The sequence below is a fragment of the Peromyscus leucopus genome, chromosome 7 (genome assembly GCF_004664715.2).
Source record: "Peromyscus leucopus breed LL Stock chromosome 7, UCI_PerLeu_2.1, whole genome shotgun sequence".
Lineage (NCBI taxonomy): Eukaryota > Metazoa > Chordata > Mammalia > Rodentia > Cricetidae > Peromyscus > Peromyscus leucopus.
In genome coordinates this window covers 87,733,490-87,754,598 of record NC_051069.1, presented here as the reverse complement: position 1 = coordinate 87,754,598, position 21,109 = coordinate 87,733,490, and the positions used below count along the sequence as shown (strand labels likewise).

The window sequence follows — 21,109 nt, the reverse complement described above, 5'->3', positions numbered from 1 at the left end:
CGTCTCTTGCCTTCAAGCCTAGTGGCATTCCAAGGCAACTGACTGAGGACAATAGGGTTTTTTGCATAACCAGGTACGGTAAGGACTGGAGCAGAATTCCAGAAGAGACACAGAACCCTGTGGCCAGAGAGAGAAGAAGAAGACAGAGGTTCTGTAGAGGGTAAAACAGATCTCTTATAGAGTTTATCAGGGCCAGGGATAAAGAGCCAGGAAGGATAGATGGAGGATGAAGGATCAGTTCAAAAGCATAGGAGCTTACTAAAACTATTAGGATAGGAAAACTGGGCACAGAGAGGAGCTGAATGTGAGGACAGGGCTGAAGCTGTATAGATAAAATTTTGCCTTAGAGGAATAAAGTTAATGGACAAAAGAGCGTAGTGTACGTGGATTCCTTTCCCTCAGATACCCCACACTGTATTTAGCGTCTTTCCCAGGACTCTGGGAGGAATTTTCTCAGGGCAGGAACTTGGAAAAATTCTATTATCCTTACAGGCCCTATGGAGTTCCAGTTCAAGACAGGAAGTAACCATTATAGATTATATCCACCTCATGTGGGTCCTCCATGCAATTACCAGAACAGTGAGATTTTGGGAAAGAAGGAGGGATCAGAAAGCACAACTCAGGCCCTACCCAGGTAAAGGTTTCTACCTCATTACACAAGATCCTATGGGTGTCAACCACAGTATTCCAAAACCCTCCTGTGCAGGAAAAAAGTGAGGGAGGTTGTTGACACTTAGGGTGCAGGAGAGCAAGACAGACCAGTAAGACTATGTATGGGGTTATAGACCATGATTCTACGGGGGCTCTCTTCACCAAAGACAAAGTGGAAGAAGGCAACAAAGACAAGAGAAATCAAAGAAATGAGACCTAATGCTAACAGTCACTTCAACATAGGTATCACACACAGCAACTTCAACTATGCATGCAGATACCCAGAGAACTCTGAACCATAACAGCACAGAGATAAAAGCAGCTGGTGCATCAGCTGAGAATCTGTCCACTCCTAAGGCTGAGCAGAGTAAATAATGGCTTACCATCTCTATCATCATCTGGATTAGGCACCCAATAAGATGACTAGGAAATTCCAGAAACAAGAGCAAACAAGAGACTGAAACTGAAGATCTTAACTGCTTGCTTTTTGCCCATTGACCCGGTACCCAAGAACTATTCGGTGGCAATACAATATGGAGCTCTATTATTTTAACATAAAGATATCTTCTTTTTTGGTATGTTTATGAGTGTTTTGCCTGCATGTATGTCTGTGTCTGATGCCTAAAGAGGCCAGAAGAGGGTATTGACTTCCCTGGAACTGGAGTTACAAACAGCTGTGAGCACCATAAGGGTGGTGACTCTTTTTACAGTCTGGTTTTACTAATACATCTTTAAAGGTTTGGGTTTTGTTTTTTTTTTTTTTTTTAAGACTTGATTATTATTTTTACTTTGTGAATGTGTGTGCTTGAATAAGTTTTATGTAAACCATATGGGCAAGGAGCCAAGAGAGCGCTGGATGCCCTGGAATTGCAGAGACAGGCAGTTGTGAGTAACTGATAGTAGTACTGGACTGATCAGGGTCCTCTCCAAGAGCACTCATAATCACTGAGCCACTCCTCCAGCTCCACCTTTAAAGGTTTTAAAGTTGTTTCATTTCTGTTCAAGTTCAATTTTTTTTTTTGGTTTTTCGAGACAGGGTTTCTCTGTGTAGCTTTGCGCCTTTCCTGGAACTCACTTGGTAGCCCAGGCTGGCCTCGAACTCACAGAGATCCGCCTGTGTCTGCCTCCCGAGTGCTGGGATTAAAAGCGTGCGCCACCACCGCCCGGCTCAAGTTCAAATTTTTAAGAATTTCATCTTTTTTAGTGGGGCATGGTGGCACATGCCTTTAATCCAGCACTCAAGAAGCAGGAACAGGCAGATCTCTGTGAGTTCGAGCCTGGTCTACAGGGTGAGTTCCAGAAGAGCCAGAGCTACATAGAGAACCTTGTCTCAAAAAAAGAAAAAAATTTTTTTCAAAAGTAAATAAACTATAAACTGAAAATACCAGTTAATAAATTCTTAAATAATTTTTTAAAAGAACTTACCAACTCTCAATTTTTTCTCACTTATTCTTAAGGTTTCTGATCACACAACTGAACTACTTTGATGGATGAAGGACTAAAATTAACACTGATATCCAAAAAAAAAAAAAAAAATTACTGTGTGGGTATCTCAAAGAATGCCCAGTCACTAAACTTATTAAAAACAAAGGTTCTGGCCTTAATATGGTCACACATTTCATATGATCAAACAATACACATTGTTATCTGATGCCTCTTGTATTTTGTATGAACATGAATGTGTACATAAGTGAAGGTCAGAGGAAGACATTAAATGTCTTTCTCTATCACTTTCTACCATAGGTCTTGTACTAAACCTTGAACTAGGCTGGTGGCCAGCAAACCCTGGCAATCTTCCTATCTCTATACCCATCTGCCACCCACCACCTGTGCTGGCACCATAGAAATGACCATACTGTTATGGGATATTTGTACACTGTGTGAAAATGTATTGCTGTGGTTGGTGTAATAAAGAGCTAAACAGCCAATAGCTAGGCAGGAGGTATAGGCAGGATTCCAGGCATAGAGAGAACTCAGGGAAGAAGAAGGCAGAGTCACCAGCCAGACATGGAGGAAGCAGCATGGGCAGTATGGAGAGATGAGGTAACGAGACACACGGCAACAAAGATTAAATGGATTAATTTAAGCGATAAGAGCTGGTGGGACAAGCTTAAGCTAAGATCAAGCTTTCACAATTAATAATAAGTCTCCATGTCATTATTTGTGAGATGGTAGCACAAAGAAAGATCTGACTACACCATACCATGACCACACTACACCATGACCACACTGTACAGGGTTCTGGGGATTTAAATGAAGCTCTTCATGCTTACACAACCAACAATCTTACTTACTTAGCCATCTTCCAGATGCTTGTATCTTATGAAGAAAGTAACTGTTTATACATACTGAAAATAGGAACCCGGAGAGACAGCTCAATGGTTAAGAGCACATACTGCTCTGCTTTTAAAGAAGACCTGAGTTCTGTATCCAGGACCCACGTCAAGGTGCCTCACAACTGCCTGTAACTCCAGCTCCAGAGGTGATCCGATGCCTCTGGCCTCCACAGAAACCATATACACACGTCCCCCATATCCCTATATAATCAGGACAATAAAAATAAGTGGGTGACAGTTGTATAGTTTGGTCTGTTTGCAGGGATCTGTCTCTGGCACTTGAGCTGGCTTTTTAGAACCTATTCCCAGTGGTGGGATGTCTCACTCAATCTTGATGTAGGGGGAGGAGCTTGGTCCTGCCTCAACTTGATATGCCATGCTTTGTTGACTCATGGGAAGCTTTACCTTTTCTGGGGAGTGTATTGAGGGAGAATAGAAAGGAGGTGGGGGGAGGGAACAGGAGAAGAGGATGGTATGTAAAATACATAAAAAAATAAAAAATTTCAGAAAAAAATAAATCTTAAAAATAATAAATAATAAAAATGCTGGAAATGGCATTTTCCAAAAAGTGTACTGGTAATACTAGTAGAATAAAAAGTTCAAACTACTGTCAAATAAGAAGGAAAATGCACAGCCGGGCAGTGGTGGCGCATGTCTGTAATCCCACCCAGCACTCGGGAGGCAGAGGCAGGTGGATCTCTGTGAGTTCAAGGCCAGCCTGGTCTACAGAGCTAGTCCAGGACAGGCTCCAAAGCTACAGAGAAACCCTGTCTCGAAAAACCAAAAAAAAAAAAAAAAAAAAAAAAAAAAAAAGAAGGAAAATGCTATATGTCAAATCTTCCTGGAGACTGACAAAATTGAGGAAGCTAAAGAAATAAGGATACTGGACAGAGCTGGGCGATGGTGGCGCACACCTGTAATCCCAGCACACCTTTAATCCCAGCACTTGGGAGGCAGAGCCAGGCAGATCTCTGTGAGTTCGAGGCCAACCTGGGCTACAGAGTGAGTTCCAGGAAAGGCGCAAAGCTACACAGAGAAACCCTGTCTCGAAAAACAAAAACAAACAAACAAAAAAAAAGATACTGGACTGTCTTTAATTCAGACTTCTTCAGTTATTTATCCAATCTTTTAAAAAAATTCATTTTTAATTACACATACTTGTGTGTGTGTGTTTGGGGATGGGGTCGAGTGAGGGACAGCATGTTCAAGTGAGTGCAGGTACCTGCAGAGGCCAGAAGAGGGTGTTGAATTCCTTGGAGCTGGAGTTACAAGTAGTTAGGAGCTGCATGATGTGGGTGCTTGTACTTGAACTCAGTTCCTCTAGAAGAGCAGTATACCCTTCTTAACCATTGAGCCATCTGACAATCCCACCAAACAATCTTTTTAAAGTCAGAATTTCGGGCCAGCAAGAAGTTCAGTGAGTAAAGATGCTTGCCACCAAGCCTGACAATCCAAGTTTGGTCCCAAGATTCTCATGGTGGAAGAAGAAAATCTTAACTCCTGCAAGGTTTCCTCTGACCTCCACATGTACACCACATTCAAAAATAAATAAGTGCAAAAAAAAATCATGTCAGAATTTTCTATGTGTACACCTAGCATTCTTTTGGCATATACCTTGAGAAAAAACAGTGCCCTAAAATATTTTAAGCTTACTTGTTTTTCAATCAGGAGTCTGTTTGATAATGGACTGGAGTCCTGGGCTTTAGAGGCTGCTGGAGGCATCATTTCTTTTGTAGAACTCAAAGAAGAGGTTGGCAATAAAAAAATTTGAGTTCCCTAAGGGAAAGAGAAAAAGTGCAACAGAAGTTAAAGAGGTCTGGAGATGTAGCTCAGTTGGTAGAGTGCCTGTTTATCACACATACAGTGCTGGGTTCATTCTCCAAATCTGCATAAAACTAGAGTGGGGGGTGCATGCCTATAATCCCAGGACGTGGGAAGTGAAGGCAGGAGGAGCAGAACTTCAAGACAGTCTTAACTACAAAGTTAAAGGAAATTATATGTAGATCCATACTCTTAGACAAACCCACACCCATGTTCTCAGGTATATCTTACTTTTTCCTGAGAGCCTCTTTCCTTCTTACTCCTCATGCTTACACTCTATATTTACTGGGTGTGGTGCTACACTTTAATCCCAGCACTTAGGAGGCAGAGGCAGGTAGATCTGAGTTCAAGGCCTTCCGGGTCCACACAGTGAATTCTAGGACAACTAGGGCAATGTAGAAACCTGTCGCAAAACAAATAATATTTACACTTAAATATATTTAAAAGAATCCACAGCCAGGTGGTAATGGTGTACATCTTTAGTCCCAGCAAGTGGGAGGCAGAGGCAGGTATATCTCCAAGTTCTAGGCCAGCCTGGTTTACAAAGTGATTTCCAGGACAGCCAGGGCTATTCAGAGAAACCCTGTCTCAAAAAAAAAAAAGAAAAAAAGAAAAAAGAAAAAAGAAAAAAAAATCCACTATTTTTACAGAGCAAATTAGGCTATCCTTACATCAAAATTTACTTCATAGGTAGTATGCTTATACAAGATTTATTTGAATAAATCCTATCTTGCACTGTTCTCTGGAATACAGCATTCTAGTTTTTCATATAAAGAATGAGAGAAATAACACACACACACACACACACACACACACACACACACACACACACACACGACAGGGTGTCTGTATATTGTCCTGGCTGTCTGGAATTTGCTATGTAGACCAGGCTGGCCTTGAACTCAGAGATCTACCTGCTTCAGCGTCCCTAGTGCTGGATTACAGACATGTGCCACCATGCCCAGTCCAAGATATTTTGAAAAGATTGTGAGGCTCTTGAACTGTTATCATTCACTGGGCTATAAGGAGAGACTAGGATCACTTCATTAGGCAGTCTTTATTTCTAAGTAGATCAAAAACCAGGAACAAGAGGTTCTGTTTGGCCCACAAAAAAAACAATCAATCAAAAAACAAAGTTCATAGTCTACTTTATCATCACTCTTGTAAAACTACCATTCTAGGGGGGAAAAGAATTCCTTGATTTCTTTAATACATAGATAAAACTTTCCAGTGGCAAAAGAAAAATCATATTCATTAGCATCATACGAGAAATTGCTTAACTTAGAACTTCTAACTGTTCCTAGCTAGCAGGAAGTGTGAAGGGAGAACTGACCAGGTCAGGAAAGATTTCTGAGCAGGCACAGTAATTATAAGCACCATCAAATCAACTACACATGCCAAGGAGGGAGAAGGTAGTGATGCTGTCACTACTAGAATTATTCCAGGTTCCCAGATGATATGTAAACCAGGCATTATAGGTCTGCTGAGAAACTTGTCCTTGAAAAAGAAGTAGGCTAGAAATGTAGCTAGCTTTGCCTTGACCTCAACTCAAGACTTGAGTCTTGGAAACCTGGCTAGGGGTAGTGAGGAAATAAAGGATAGACACATAGCTATGCATACAATGAAGCTAGGATCTGGTGGGATTCTCTAGTACTACTACCACAATCTAGAACCTCAGAGCATTTATTAGGTACAGCGCAGGGGGAAGGGTTAGCTGTAGTAAGTGGTTTCAGCCTACAAGGATACAGGAGGATGCCCCAGTTGCTAGTCATTGCACATTAATTACTCATTCATAATCAAGCATTACAACTCCTAACACCCAAAGAAAGCTTTGCCACCCTCTTTAGCCTGACCCACATGGATAACAGAGGTACCTATTTCCTATGGGCCATTTGGTCTCCAAGTTCTCAACAGGCTTTTTGCTCATGTCAAAATACACATTCACTCAGGGCTTCACTCACTCAGGGACTTCACTCAATACCTGTCCAGCACAGACAAAGCCTTGGGTTGTGTCCCTAGCACTTCGTTAAGTGGGGGGTAGCATGATAAAAGCCTATAATCCCAGCACTCAGAAGGTACAGGCAGGAGAAACAGTTCAGGGTCAGCTACATAGCAAGATCAAAGCCCACTTTGGCCAACAAGACACCCTGTCTTTAAAAAAAAAAAAAAAAAAAAAAAAAGGTAAGGGGGAGAAAGAGATTATAAGATACAATAAAACAAAAACCAGAAGCTACTTTTCTTCTATAGACATTCAATAAAACTCAAGAGCTAAGGAAACTTAAAAGTTGTGACTTGTAAGGGTTTAACTCTCAGGGTAAGGGTGAACCAAGAAACAAGCTCTCCACTAACATAGACCCTGGCTTCCCTCTTCTAGATTGTCCAGTCCCTTGAGATAGCCTGAATTAATAGTACTTCCAGGCACTTGGCAGAAGTAAATGAGATCCTCCAAAGTTGAAGACAAATTAAGGAAGATGACAAAATCGTAGCTTGGGTACTTGTTGTTTTCTACCTCTTAAAAATGTAGACTACTTTCAGATTTAAATCATAGAGTTAATAAGCATTTGTAGTAGTTTGAATGTAATCGGCCCCCAAATCTCATGAAGAGTGGCACTATTAGGAGGTGTGGCTTTGTTGGAGTGGATATGGTCTTGTTGGAGGAAGTATGTCACTGTGCGGGTACGCTTTAAAGTCTCATATATGCCCAAGTTACACCCAGTGCCTCAGATCACTACCTGTTGCCTACAAGATGTAGGACTCTCAATTACAGCTATAACACCCATGTCTGTCTGCACTCTACCATGCCCACCATGATGATAATGACCTGAACTTCTGAACTGTAAGTGGGCCCCTTCAATTAGATGTTTTCCTTTATAAGAGTTGCCATGGTCACAGTGTCTCTTTCACAGCAACAGAAACACTGAGATAAAAGTTGTTAACAAGGACTGGGGTATTGCTGTGATAGGCCGTATCATGTATTTTGTTTGGAGGAATTTAGACTTTGGTACTTTCAGTTAGAGAAGCTTTAAGCACTGCTTAATGGACCACACTATTAGGAGCATGGAAGACAGTGGTGCTGAATGTGATTTGATGAACTGTAAGGACCTTGCTCAAGAGGTCACAGAGAAGAAGAATATTAATATGTGGCCTAGAGATCATTCTTGTGATATTTTGTAAGGAATGTGGCTGCTTTCTGCCCTTGTCTGAAGAGCCTGCCTGAGGCTAAAGTGAAGAATTTTGGATTAATTCCATTAGCAGAGAAAATCTCAAAACAGCCTAGTACAGACTCTGTCATGTGGTAATAAGTGTTAACCTGGGTTCAGTTCCCAGCACCACATGGCAGCTAATAACTGTCTGTAATTCCAAGATCTGACATCCTTACACGTATGTGCAGGCAAAATACCAATACACATACATTTTTTAAAAATCCTTAAACAAATAAAAAGAAAGAAATGGAATAAAGGGAGTGGGGACCGCAAGATCCCACCCATAAGTTTCCAACTTGTGAAAAGGAATTAAAGGAAAACTTAGAGCTGGTTGTGATGGTACACACCTTTAATCCCAGCACTCTCCGCTTGAGAGGTCTCCGAGTTCCAGGCCAGCTGGTCTACAGAGCAAGTTTCAGGAGCCAAGCTTAGGTAATAAAAGACTAAGTTGGTGAAGATGTAATTGAACAAGGGGACCATGTTCCAGCTCCACTAAGCAGGAGAACTTGGTAGCTCACGTGGTTCTGGAATCAAGGATAGAAGAAAGGGGCTATGGGATTTGCCCATGCAACTAAGGAAAGCCACAGAAGCCAAGCATATGTCAGGGTGTTCCTGAATGGAGGCCTAGAAGCCATTACATGAAACTGTGAAGTTGAAGTCTGGATTCCCTCCGAGACCCCAAGATGCTGGAGATGCCAGAGCTATGGGATATCTGCCCAGGAAAGCTGCTAACAGGGAGTGGATCCAGGCCAAGAGAGAGAAGTGTGTTGCAGTCAACAAAGCTGAAAGGAGTTGGAGATCTGAAGAGTGTTTTGACATCAGACATGGAGATACAGAGTTTGAAGTTTGCCAGCTGGTTTTCATTCTTGGTTTGGTCCAGTATTTCCTCACTATGCTCCCTTCCCTACATTTTGGAATAGTAATGCATATTCTGTGCCATTATATGTTGGAAGTATGTGATATGTGTTTCAGGATATTTGATCACACTGTGAACCCTGAATTGCATTATTTACTGGAAAAACCCATTTCTAGTTGTGTGGTTCAGCCCTAGCACATACCTTTAATCCAAGAGTTTTCTGCTTGAATATTGTAAACAAGATTAAATAAAGTCAACCATAAGTCAAAAGGCAGAGCAAGAAACCAGTTGACAGGAAATGAACATAGGATGATTAAGAAAAAAAACCATAGAGAGTAAGAGGGAGTCAGAAGAACAGATAGACACATAGGAAGTAGAAGGAAGGGACACTGAGTTGGGAGAGTCTGGTATGAGGCGTTTAGGAGAAGGAGGCTTTGGGGATGTCAGCTGAGGAAGAAGGTCAGCTGGGTGCTTTATCTGTCTCTCTGAGCTAGCAGGCTTTGACCCTAGCATCTGGCTCCCAAGGCTTGACTGAAAAAAATCGAACAATTGAGATTTTTGTTAAAAAACAACAGTTGGTACCCATCATGAGGCACAACCACACAAATGAGAAACCACACCAGCTGCAGACAAACTGAGAGGCCATGAGATTTGGTAAGACATCTGGGAAGTCCTCAAGGAGAGAGTTAAATAACATTGAAAGGAAAAATCTTTCCCACGTTAAGTGTGAGAAATACCATAAAACAGGGTGTTAGGGCCCTGTATAGTGTGCTACTTTAGATGGCTTGAAAACAGAAGCAGAAAATGAAAAGATAAATGACTTAACTGAGATTGAGATAATACCAATTATAATTACTATCAGTCTGATACTTCATTTTTTTTGGCGGGGTGGGGGGGTTGGGAATGGGGGGGTTGGGGGGGGTGGGGGGTGGGGGGGGGGTGGGTTTGAGACAGGGTTTCTCTGTGTAGCTTTGCGCCTTTCCTGGAACTCGCTTTGAAGACCAGGCTGGCCTCAAACTCACAGAGATCCACCTGGCTCTGCCTCCCGAGTGCTGGGATTAAAGGTGTGTGCCACCACCGCCCGGCATCATATTTTATCCTTAATAGCCATAGTGGGTTTTGTGCCAAATATGAAAAGTGGTTTAATAACTGTTCCAAATATGAAAAGTGGACTGATAAAATAAAAGACTTATAAATGATGGGGCTTGAGAGATGGCTCAGAGGTTAAGAGCACTGACTGCTCTTCCAAAGGACCTGGGTTCAATTCCCAGCACCCACATGGCAGCTCACAACTGTAACTCCAGTTCCAGAGGATCTGAAACCCTCACACAGACATACATGCAGGCAAAATACCAATGCACATAAAAATAAAAATACTTACAAATGAAAATAAGAAAAATACTGAGAGACAGAGGAATTTAGACAAGAACCAGTAGCACCACCGCATGATAAAACTGTAAAAGGGTGCTGCTGCCCAGGTTGTTTATGGTAATATTATATTTGTGCTGAAATGTGATTTTATTTGTATGTTAATAAATAAAGTTGCCTGGAGATCAGAGGTCAAAGTGAGCCATAAGATGAGTCAGGTGGTGGTAGTACATGCCCTTAAACCAATCACATGGCAGGCAGAGTCTCTGTGTGGTCAAGGACACAGCCAAGTGTGGTGACACGAACCTTTAATCCCAGTACCAACCATAGAGACCTGGAGGTCTGTATAAACAGACAGTGACGAGGAAGTCATGTGGTTGGGTTTAGAGCCAATGAGAAGGCAGAGCCAATGAGAAGGCAGAACAGAAAGGCAATAAAAAGACAAGTCAGGAAGAAGTTCTCTCTCGGGGGAAGCTACTGCTATTGCTCTGATCTCTTTGGCTATTTCCTCTATATTTGGCTCTGTGTTTCTTATTTTACTAAGACTGTTTAGAATTTCGTCAACAGTTGTTAGAAAACCAACCTCAGTTTATCCAGTTACTATATAAGAACTACCAGGAGATATCAGGTACCCCCAAGGTCATTAAGAAATTAAATGGAATCCTATAGAAATGTTAGATTTGAGGAGATTTAAGAAAGCAGTCGGGCATTTGGCATTCGGCATTCTGCTGAGGCGAATGACCCGCTGTCTCTTGTCTCTTATTTTCTAATCCACAGCCCCTCGCTCGGACATGGTGAACAGGTGGTGGTAGTGTGGGTGTTACCCCAACAAATGGAGGTCCCTACTGAGATCCGAGAAAGAAGGGACAAGCTGATGGACACTCTTGGAAGGCTGGCCAGCATTTTAAAGAAAAAAGAAAAAGCCCCTCGATCGAACCTGGTGAACGGGTGGTGGTAGCGAGGGCGTTACCGCAACACTGGCAGTTGGAAGGAGGCACTGAACAGACCTCCAGTGGACAGAGCTCCCTTCAGTCTAAGAAGAGCGGCCTGACTTGCTGAAATTCTCTGCAACTGATGGAATGTTACCATGGTTCAACCACCACAAAAGGCCAGGAGTCCCACAAGATGGATCAGCTGACAATTTGTTTGTGTTCTGCACAACGACTAGCTCTCCACTGGTATTCTTGGTTCATAGGACATTTCCAGGTGAGCAGAGCACCCAGCATGTGTCATGGCATCCACAGGACTCCTGGGGGGATCCCCCCACACCTGAGCTCTGCTGTCACATCCAGATGATCTTCCTAGAAAAGTCAAAGGTTGCCTCTGAACCAGAAAGGAAGAATGGTGAAAAAAGAAAAAAAAAATACTGCAGAGGAGAAAGAAAGAAAAAAAAATGTGTGGTGTGGAAAGAAATTGAACATAAAATAAATACAAAGAAAAAAAGTCCAAAAAAAAAAAAAAAAGAAAGAAAGAAAGAAAGCAGTCACTTCATATGGTATTCATTAACCCTATGTGAAGCAGATATTAAATTCATGGACAACTCAGAACAGAATTATCCCCCAAGACTGGAAAGATCTGGCAACAGCAATATTGGAAGCTGGTCCTCAGTTACAATGGCAAACATGATGAAAAGAGGAAGCTAGGGCCATAGAACAATGAAATAGGGCTAGAGGTATTAATATTTTCCAAGATCAGTTTCCAAGTGAAGGCCAATATGCTGAGTTACAAAGGCAGCTTGAATTTGATAATCACACCTTGGTGCTATGCCATTTAGCAGCTTTAAATGCTTGGGACAAGGTTAAAGAATTAGGAAAGACATCTTAGGAAGTATATCACTGTGGGGATGAGCTTTGAGGTCTCATGTATGCCCAACGCATGCCCAGCACCTCAGATCACTTCCTGTTGCCTACAAGATACAGGACTCTCAGCTACAGCACCATGTCTGCCTGCACTCTGCCATGTCCCACCATGAGGATAATGAACTCAACCTTTGAACTGTAAGCCAGCCATCCCAATTAAATGTTTTCCTTTACAAGAGTTGCCATGGATATGGTTTCTCTTCACAGCAATAGGAACCCTAAGACAGCATTCTTGCCAAGAAGTCACAAGTACCATTTCTTTCTAATGAAAAGTCTTTCTATAACCAAACACAGTGGGTTCACATCTTTCTGAGTGCAAAACCAATATAAGTACAGCCAGGACAAAAAGAGTAGAGAAAAAGTTATTACCTACAACAGGCAAAAAAATTATGGGAGTCACTGTCAAAGCAATATCTTTCTCAAACAGAGGGACCTTGTAGATTTTAATCAGGGGGGACTATAGATACTCACATAGGGGTTGGCCCATTCCTCAATGTGCTCAGTTAAGAACATATTGCTAGGGCTAGAGAGATGGCTCAGCAGTCAAGAGCACTTGCTGTTCTTCCAGGGGAACTGAGGCAGCTCACAACTACCTGTAACTGCAGCTTCAAGGAATCCAACACCTCTTTTGGCCTAAAGCTCAGTGGCTAAGAGTGTTTGTTGCTCTTTCAAAGGACCCAAGTTCAGTTCCAAGAAACCCATCCCAGATCACATAGCTGCCTGTAACTCCAGCTTCAGAATATCCAGTGTCCTCTTCTGGCCTCCTCTGGTACTCACACTTCTATGTATACACCTACCTACCTACCTACACACCATACACATACACACACACACACACACACACACACACACAATTAAAATTAAATCTTGCCAGCAATGGTAGCACACACCTTAAATACCAGTATCCAGGAAACAGGAGGCAGAGGCAGGTGGATCTCTGTGAGTTTGAAGTCAGTCTGTGTCTATGTAGTGAGTTCCAGGCCAGCCAGGACTACATAGTCAAACCCTGTATTAGAAAATAAAATACTGCCAGGCAGTGGTGGTGCACACCTTTAATTCCAGCATTCAGGAGGCAGAGGCAGGTAGACCTCTATGAGTTCAAGGCCAGTCTGGTCTACAGAGCGCATTCCAGGATAGTCAAGGCTACATAGAGAAACCCTGTCTCAAAAAAACAAAAGAAAAAATATATAACAATAAAAATACATACTTAAAAAAATAGGTAATCTTATTGGTTAGATAGATTCTCACTAGCCAAAATAAGACAATCTGAACTTTAAAAATGATGATCACAGTAATCAACTAAAGCCCAGCAAATATGCTTGCATCTATCGTAACTTTTTTTAACAACAACAACAACAAAAAAAACGCCTTCAGTAGATCAGGAAGCAAGGCTGCGAACATAGCTCAGAGGTATAGTGCCTCACTAGAATGTGCAAGATTCTGGGTTTGATTCCTAATATTGCAAAATAACTAATTGGTTAAAAAAAAAATCAACTCATTATTATGAAAATTAATAAATAAATAAAACCAAGCTCTATCCTGACTTTCCCATATCAAAGCATGCCTGTAACCCCAGCACATAAGGTAGAGGCAGGAAGATCAGAAGCTTAAGGTCATTCTTGATACATAGTGAGTTCAAGGCCATCAGGGACTACATGAGACCCTGTCTTGAAGAAAAAAAAAAAGTTGGCTGGGCAGTGGTATCACATACCTTTAATCCCAGCACTTGGGAGGTAATGTTTTTCTGTCAGCTTAACACCTGCATCTTAATCTACTGATATTTTAACTACATCTGTGGCCCTAAGGCTCTGCCACCACGTAGTTTTTAACTAAGTCTCTATTGTTCTATTTACCAATTAAAAACTTGAAAGTCAGATGCTGATGTGAAAACCTGCTAGCTCAGAGTGGCTAAGAAGGAACCAGCTGACCTTCCTTTTTGGCAGCTGTCCGAAACCAAAAAGACTGCCAAACTCCAAGTCCCTCCCTACTCCTTCCTGTGTGTCTCCATACTCTATGGCTGATTCCTGTCAACTAGTTGCTGGCTCTGCCCCCTGATTCAAGGTTGATTTTATTAATACAATCTCCTGGGTTTCACTGTACAGTCAAATATCCCACAACAACAGAGTCCAGCCTGGTCTCAGAGCTAGGTCTAGGACAGCCAGGAATACACAGAAAAACCCTGTCTAGAAAAACCAAAACCAAAACCAAAAAAAAAAAGAAGAAGAAAAGAAAAACCAAAACCAAAAAAAAAAGGAAGAATGAAAGAAAGTTAATCTCATGATAGGTTTTTATTATAAGCATCCTTTAAGTTTCCTTTAGTTAGCAAGGAACCACTCCACCTCTCAACTGACAAGCTGTCAAACCCTTTGTGCCTAGCTGCCTTGAGTAGGGAGTTACCCCTCATCTTTGAAGACCACCCGAACTATCATCAGGGCAGTCAAGCTATTATGAGTAGTCCAGTCACTCTGAAGGAACTATTCCATTGCAAAGACCATGACAACACTATAACCACCAAATGCTGCCAACGCTTCAACCCCTGCTTCTGGAGGCCTTTCTAAAATCACAACACCCTCCTCAGAAGGTTATTCAAGACTGCACTCCAGGCAAGAGGAGCTTGGCCAGCTCTAGATGACTCTGACTAGCCCACAGCTATTCTCACTCAGGATAATTGCAAAGAGGCTGTGGTTGGTGCAACATTCGGCTTTTGAATGGTTCCTAATCGAGGATTATGGTTGGTGCACATATAAGGTTTGTGATCGACAGATCTAGAAATCGTGCAGCAGCTATGGGCTATGACTGGTCTCTTAGTTTCTTTTCCTGTTGCTATGATAAAATACTCTGACAAAAGCAACTTAGGGGTCAACAAGATGGCTCAGTGAGTTAAGGCACTTGAGGCCAAGCCTTACAACTTGAGTCCATGAACCCAGAACACATATGGTAGAAGGAAAGAATCAACTTGTTCAACCAAGTTGTCCTCTGAGCTCCACATGTGCAGTCACATAAACATGTGGGCACACATATAATAAACAAGTAAATATTTTTATCTGGTTTTTTAAATTTTTTTTTTTTTGCAAGATATGAAAACCACAAAAGATACTGGTGTATTATAAAAGCAAGAGTGCCAAAGTCAAGAGACTATGAAGAACTGAAGGCCGGAGCTGAGGCTATGAGGACTGCAAGGTCCAGGTACTGGGAGTGTTCAAGAGCACAGGTTAAGAGCCACAGCTCAAGAGCTATAATGGTAGCTGTTAGGTGTTGGGATTCTGAGGCTTTGAAAGCTTGGAGCCCTAAGCCTCTAGTCCTCAAGGCTTAGAGTCCAGGGCTCAAACTCAAGGCTATCAACACTGAGGAAACTGCTTCTTACCTATCCAAGGTTTCTATATAAGCAAAAGAGCTCCCATCTAGCCACTTGAGATAGATTTGCCAAATCATAACAGAAAACAAAACAAAACAAAAAAATGTCAAAGCAATACTAACCAAAACAAAGCTAGCATATAACCAGACTGCCTGGGGATTCTGTCACACAACCAGGGAATCCCTCTGTGCTTTGATTTCTTCACAGAAGAAGTGGAGGAGGTGGAGGAGGAGGAAAGGTAGCTTACAGAAGTCTTGCAAAGATTAGAACACTAGATGCACGAGGAGCATTGAGTAGTGCTCACTCATCACAGCAGGACAGGGTCGATGTCTGTTGAACTTCAGTTTTCTTACTGACTTTCAACTATGAATATTACTTGGCAGGATTATCAGGTAGTCAGAAGGAAACAAAAAAACATGTAACTTATCATCTAGCACAATATCCAATAATAAATTTTGTTTGCTATCTCCCTGAATGGGAAAAAAAAATCTAGAGTCATCCATTATACTAGCCATACCTCAGTCATAGTGATTCCTCTTGCAGTTTACACCTGGTCATCCAAGTTGATCTCAATAAAATGGTCACCCAGTGAGTCGCATGTCCGAAACTGGATCTTGATCTACATTTCAAAAAGATACAAGCCTTAAAATATTCAGCCTGTCACTAAAAATGATCCTATGTTATTAACAAGGTGTCCATGGTACAGACAGCCATGGAACCAAAGGCTAAAAACACTGCAGTAACAAGAATGGTGCAAAGTTCTTCATCAAATTCCTCCCCTTGTTTTTCTCTTATCCTTCCTCCCATTGCTTTGTTGAAACATGGGCTGGATATCCAAATCCATCATTCTGATTTGTGGCTTCAAGTGGTGTTCTCAGTACACTGGCAAGTGTACTGAGAACACCAAGTAAGAGCAGGAAGTGCAGTACTTCTGCACCTGTGACCAAGCTTTCCCCCAGGATTCTGAGTTCTGTAACTGTTCTTAGTCACACTGAAATCTGTAAGCGTTCTCAGGAGCACATTTCAAATTACTACCACAAACTAACCAAAGCCTTGAAAGTGTTACCTATTAATGCAAATATGCCAATAACTTGCAGTAGTCTTTCCCCCACCTCAGGCTATTAACAGGACACAGATTTAAAATCCTGAAATCTCAGAAAGAAAAAGTCATCCTAGGACCAAGGCTAGACTACACATTATAAGAACTTATCCCAAGAAGAAAAAGAAACCAGGCATGGCAGCAGACACCTTCAATCCCAGCACACAGGAGGCAGAGGCAAGCGGATCTCTGTGAGTTCGAGGCCAGCCTGGAACTACACAGTGAGTTTCAGGACAGACAGGGCTTAAATAGAGAGACCCTGTCTCAAAAAAAAAAATGAAAAGGAGGGCTAGAAGAATAGCCCAGTGGCTAAGAGCATGTACTCTCGTCCAGAGGACCAAAATTCAATTCCCTGTACCCTTATTATGTGGCTCACAATCACCCATAACTTCAGCTCCAGGAGATCCAACTCCTCTGTTCTCCATGGGCACCTGCACATATGCACACACACATAATCAAAAAGAATACAAGTTTTTAGTGGGTTATGGTGGTTCACGCCTTTAATCCTAGTACTCGCAAGGCAAATCCTGGTGGGCTTCTGTGAACTTGAGGCCAAACTGGTCTACAAAGTGAGTTCCAGGCTACATGGTGAGACCTTGTCTCAAGAAGAACAAAAAAGATGGAAGGGGGAAAGAAAGGAGGAAAGAAAAAAGGAGGAGGTGGAGGAAGAGAAGAGAGAAAGAGAATAAAGATAAAGGAAAAAGAAAAATGAGGGGAAAAAAACCGAAAAACTGGAGGTATGTATCTGTTTTTTGAGACAGGGTCTTACTTCAGCCATGGCTGACCTGGAACTCACTAAGAAGCCTAGACTAGTTTTGGATTCAGGAATCCACTGTTCTCAGCCTCCCGAGCACTGGGATTACAAGTATGAGTCATCATGTGGGGGAAAAGTATAGATTTTGGCACAGTTCATGCTTCCCAACAGTTCATGAAATTGCCCTGTAGGCATCTGGGGATCTGTTAAAACACAGCATACATTAAAAATGTATAGCCAGGCAGTGGTTGTACACACCTATAATCAGCACTTGGGAGGCAGAAGCAGGCAGATCTCGGGGAGTTAAGGCCAGCCTGGTCTAGGAAGCTAGTTCCAGGACAGACAAAGAAACCCTGTCTCAAAAAACTTTATATATATACATACACACACACACACACACAATTAGCTGAGTGTGGTGGCGTTTAGCAGTAATCCCAGCATTTCAGATCGAAGTAGGAGAATCAGGAGTTCAAGCCTGGGCTGCATGAGACCTTGCACAAAAATTAAAGAGAAACTAACTCTATTCCAATAATATTGCAACTTGCTTTTTACTGTTCTGAAATTTAAAAGGGAGTTAGGCCTGGAGATCATCTCAGTCAGATCATTCCATCCCAGATGACAAGAAAGGCCAGAATTGGCCTTTCCTGGGCTGAGGCAAAAACTGCCTGCTACCCTGCCTCATCAACACAGCAAGCAGCACGAAGTCTCATCCAATTCCTTTCCCAAGGGAAGCTGGGGGAGCAGGTGCATTAAACAATAGAGTAAAAACCAAAGTCCATGCAATGCAGAAGGTTGAAACCAACGCCTGCCGCGCTAAAAGGTATGATTACAAATAAGGGGGCAGGCTAGAGAGACAGCCAGTGGGTAAAGGCGCTCGCCGCAAGAAAGCTTGAGACACAATCCCCAGAATCCACAGAAATCGAGAATTCTGTAATCGCAGCACTCCCGTGGCCAGATGGAAGGAGGATTTAACCGCAGCTCTCCTCGCTAGTCCCGGGTAGGACGCAGAAAAACAAAAGACCTTGTCCCAAACAAGGTGGAAGGCAAGGACCTACACCTGAGGGTGTCCTCTGTTCCCTACGCCGGAGTCGTGGCTTGTGTGGATGGTAATGGGAATCTTGATTAGGCTTTGTGGTATCTTTCACGTTAGTCAACGTGGACTCTACATAAAGGCTCAGTCCCCCCTCCCCCCTGAATTTGTAATGAGTCTGACAGGAGGGAGGGGTACTCACCTACCCTTGCTCCGCACTTTGCTCCAAATCGCTATCCCCTGACAGCGCGGCAGAGCGAGCGGGAGCGAATCAGCCCCGAGGACCTCCAACTAACCCCGAACCCAGCCGGTGCTACGGACAAGTCTAAGCTCCAGTTCCTGCCTCCCCTACCCGGTCGCTCACCTCATTCACTCGGACAGGAGCCGAGGCTCCGGGGCTGAGTGGGAAGGAGCTGCACCAGGGTCAGGCCAGCTCCGATAGGGTGGTCTACGCTCGCCCCTGCACGCGCGCTTCCCAGCTCGCACCTAGCAGCCGGGGCAACTCCGCCCCGGGGACCCTGGCTGGCCAGTGAGACGTTCGGGGCTCCGGAGAGGACACCTTTGGGCGTGCTCTTGAGAAGGGAACCCCGCGACGCCCCCGGCGACCCCAAGCGCCACTCACCTCAGCCGCCGCCTGCAGGTTGCAGCGCGCCCGCCCCGCGGCCGGGGCCCCGCCTCCGCGACCGTTAGCGCGGCCAGGCTGACCAATCGAGCCGAAGCAGTCGATGGCCTCCCAGCGGGGCGGGAGACCCAACCTGGCGCGCCAGGGAGGCGGGGTCCGCGCCGCGCTCTATTATTGGCTCCGCCCACGGAGGCGTGGCTTCCCACACACACAGTCTTGCTGCGGCGGGTCTTTAGCTCACACACTCCCAGGACGCACCTTCGGGTAGAGACTCTGTTACCAATGTGGAGTCTCGTTTTGATGCGGGAGAAGCTAGAAATACACAAAGCAGTCGCAAGCGAAAGTGAGGCCGGGCCAGCCTCGCCGTCACTGGATGCTTGTGCTCACTACAGCTCCCTCTCAAGCCAGATCTGCGAGCCCTTACCGGGAACCGTCTGCACGCTTGACTCTCCAGACCTAGCTAAGAACAGTGTATATATAAGCTGGCATTTGGGGGACTCTAGTCAACGTTTCTTTATAGCATTTCATCTTCTCCATGAACATTTTTAAATGTCTATGAAGCACTGAGCTGCCCGACTGAAGATGCTCAGTCTAGTTAGGGAGGTGGACTCCTGTTAGACACTGATAAGCCTGTTGAGTTTGCGGCTACAAGAGAGGAAAGGAGGATTACGTAAGGCCAGGGAGGCACAACCCTTGCTTCAAGTTTGAACCGCTGAAAAGCTTTGAAAACTTGATCTGCGGGCCTCCAGGTTGATTAAATCAAAATCTCTGGAATGGGAGACCCACGTGTCCAGAGTTTGTAAGGTTCCCCCAAGTGATTCTAATGTGTAGCCGGGAGGGAGAAGTGCCCACTGAGATATAATTAAGACTGATTCTAAACCTTGTGGGGAACAGTAACTGGAGATGTAACTCAGTAGGTGGAATGCCTAGAGTGCACGAATCTTTGGGTTTGATCCTTAACACTGCCTAAGACAAGCATGGTGGCACATGCTTGTAATCCAAGAATTTAGGAGGAAGAGGCAGGAGAACAAGAGTTCAAGGTCATCCCTGGCTACAAAGCAAAAGTCAAGGCCACCGGGAGCTACATGAGGCCTTGTCTCAAAGAAAAAATAAAATTATGGTCCCTCTACACTATCTTCAAAAACTAATAGAGCTTAAGAAATCCAAAATATGTAAGGGAAAGTCCTCCACCTTCCACAAACATGAAGGAAGACCTCTCAAGTTTCAGGGCTCTAACATCATTGTTCTTGCACCTTGTAGCCACATGGTGTCGCTATTGACAACAGGCTTTTCCAAAAGGTCTGTGGAAATGCAAGTCCCATCAGGGCCTCCGTGGACCTAACACATCCACTAAGGTGGACCTAACACATCCACTCTCCAAGGGCACATCTCTTAGAGAACACTGCTCTCAAGCCAGGTGGAACCACTGTGAGTCTGAACTGTATAGATTCCTGCAAACATGTCCCAACTCTCTTTATCCCTGCCTCCTCCCTTCCCCATCCCTTTCTGTATCTGGGTAGTCACACTAACGGGCTAGGCAGAGCTTCATTTTCTACTCCCTAATACAAATCTTATTGCTTTTCCAGAACAATAGGGTGACTTTACCATTCTTCTGAGTCCAGCTGCTCTAACTGCATCTATAGGCAAAACATCCCTGGGTTATAATTATTTCTGATGCCAGGAATAGAAAACCTAATTTAAACTGCCTTAAACAATAAAGCAATTGATTTAGTTCACAAAGCAGAAATCCCAGCGGGCGTGGACTTTTAAGACTGGTTAATTCAGTGGTTCAATAGGTTTCAAAGGGTCCAGTTAGTCTCTGCTGTTGTAAACATGATGAATTCATACTAAAATGAGTTTCTAGCTGCCTATGAGGAACAACCAGAACCACACACTTCCTTTTCCCTCAGAAACTTCTCCAGTTTAGTTTTTGTTTGTTCTGTTGAGACAGATCTGCAGATACACCATGCCTCCTGATCAGCCATTGCCTGGGAGATGCACAAATGACAAAAGCCTGAGTTCCAGAAAGGAAGGGGGGAGGGGCACCATAATTGTAAGTGGTTTCCAACGTGGTGATGCTTCTTCCTTGAGTCCATAGCCAATATTGGGAGAGTAATAGTAAAAAAAATAAATAAATAAAATAAAAAATATAAAA

The 21,109-nt window shown here is 43.4% G+C and overlaps 1 protein-coding gene across 4 annotated transcripts in view; it reads right to left on the bottom strand.

The window, feature by feature from the left end:
* Cep70 (centrosomal protein 70) overlaps positions 1-19,040 on the bottom strand; it is a 60,257-nt gene extending 41,217 nt beyond the window's left edge. For 2 of the 4 annotated variants that reach the window (XR_005092033.1, XM_028869982.2), the window contains exons 1-3: positions 18,955-19,040; positions 15,967-16,068; positions 4,641-4,763 (exon numbers count right to left, since the gene is read on the bottom strand). Coding sequence is in view for 3 of the 4 variants with exons in the window: in XM_028869982.2 (XP_028725815.1) it covers positions 4,641-4,763; positions 15,967-15,975 (132 nt within the window). In the remaining variant the exon portion in view is untranslated. The other 2 variants (XM_028869983.2, XM_037207866.1) reach the window with 2 other exon arrangements.
* Between the last annotated feature and the right edge of the window lie 2,069 nt (positions 19,041-21,109).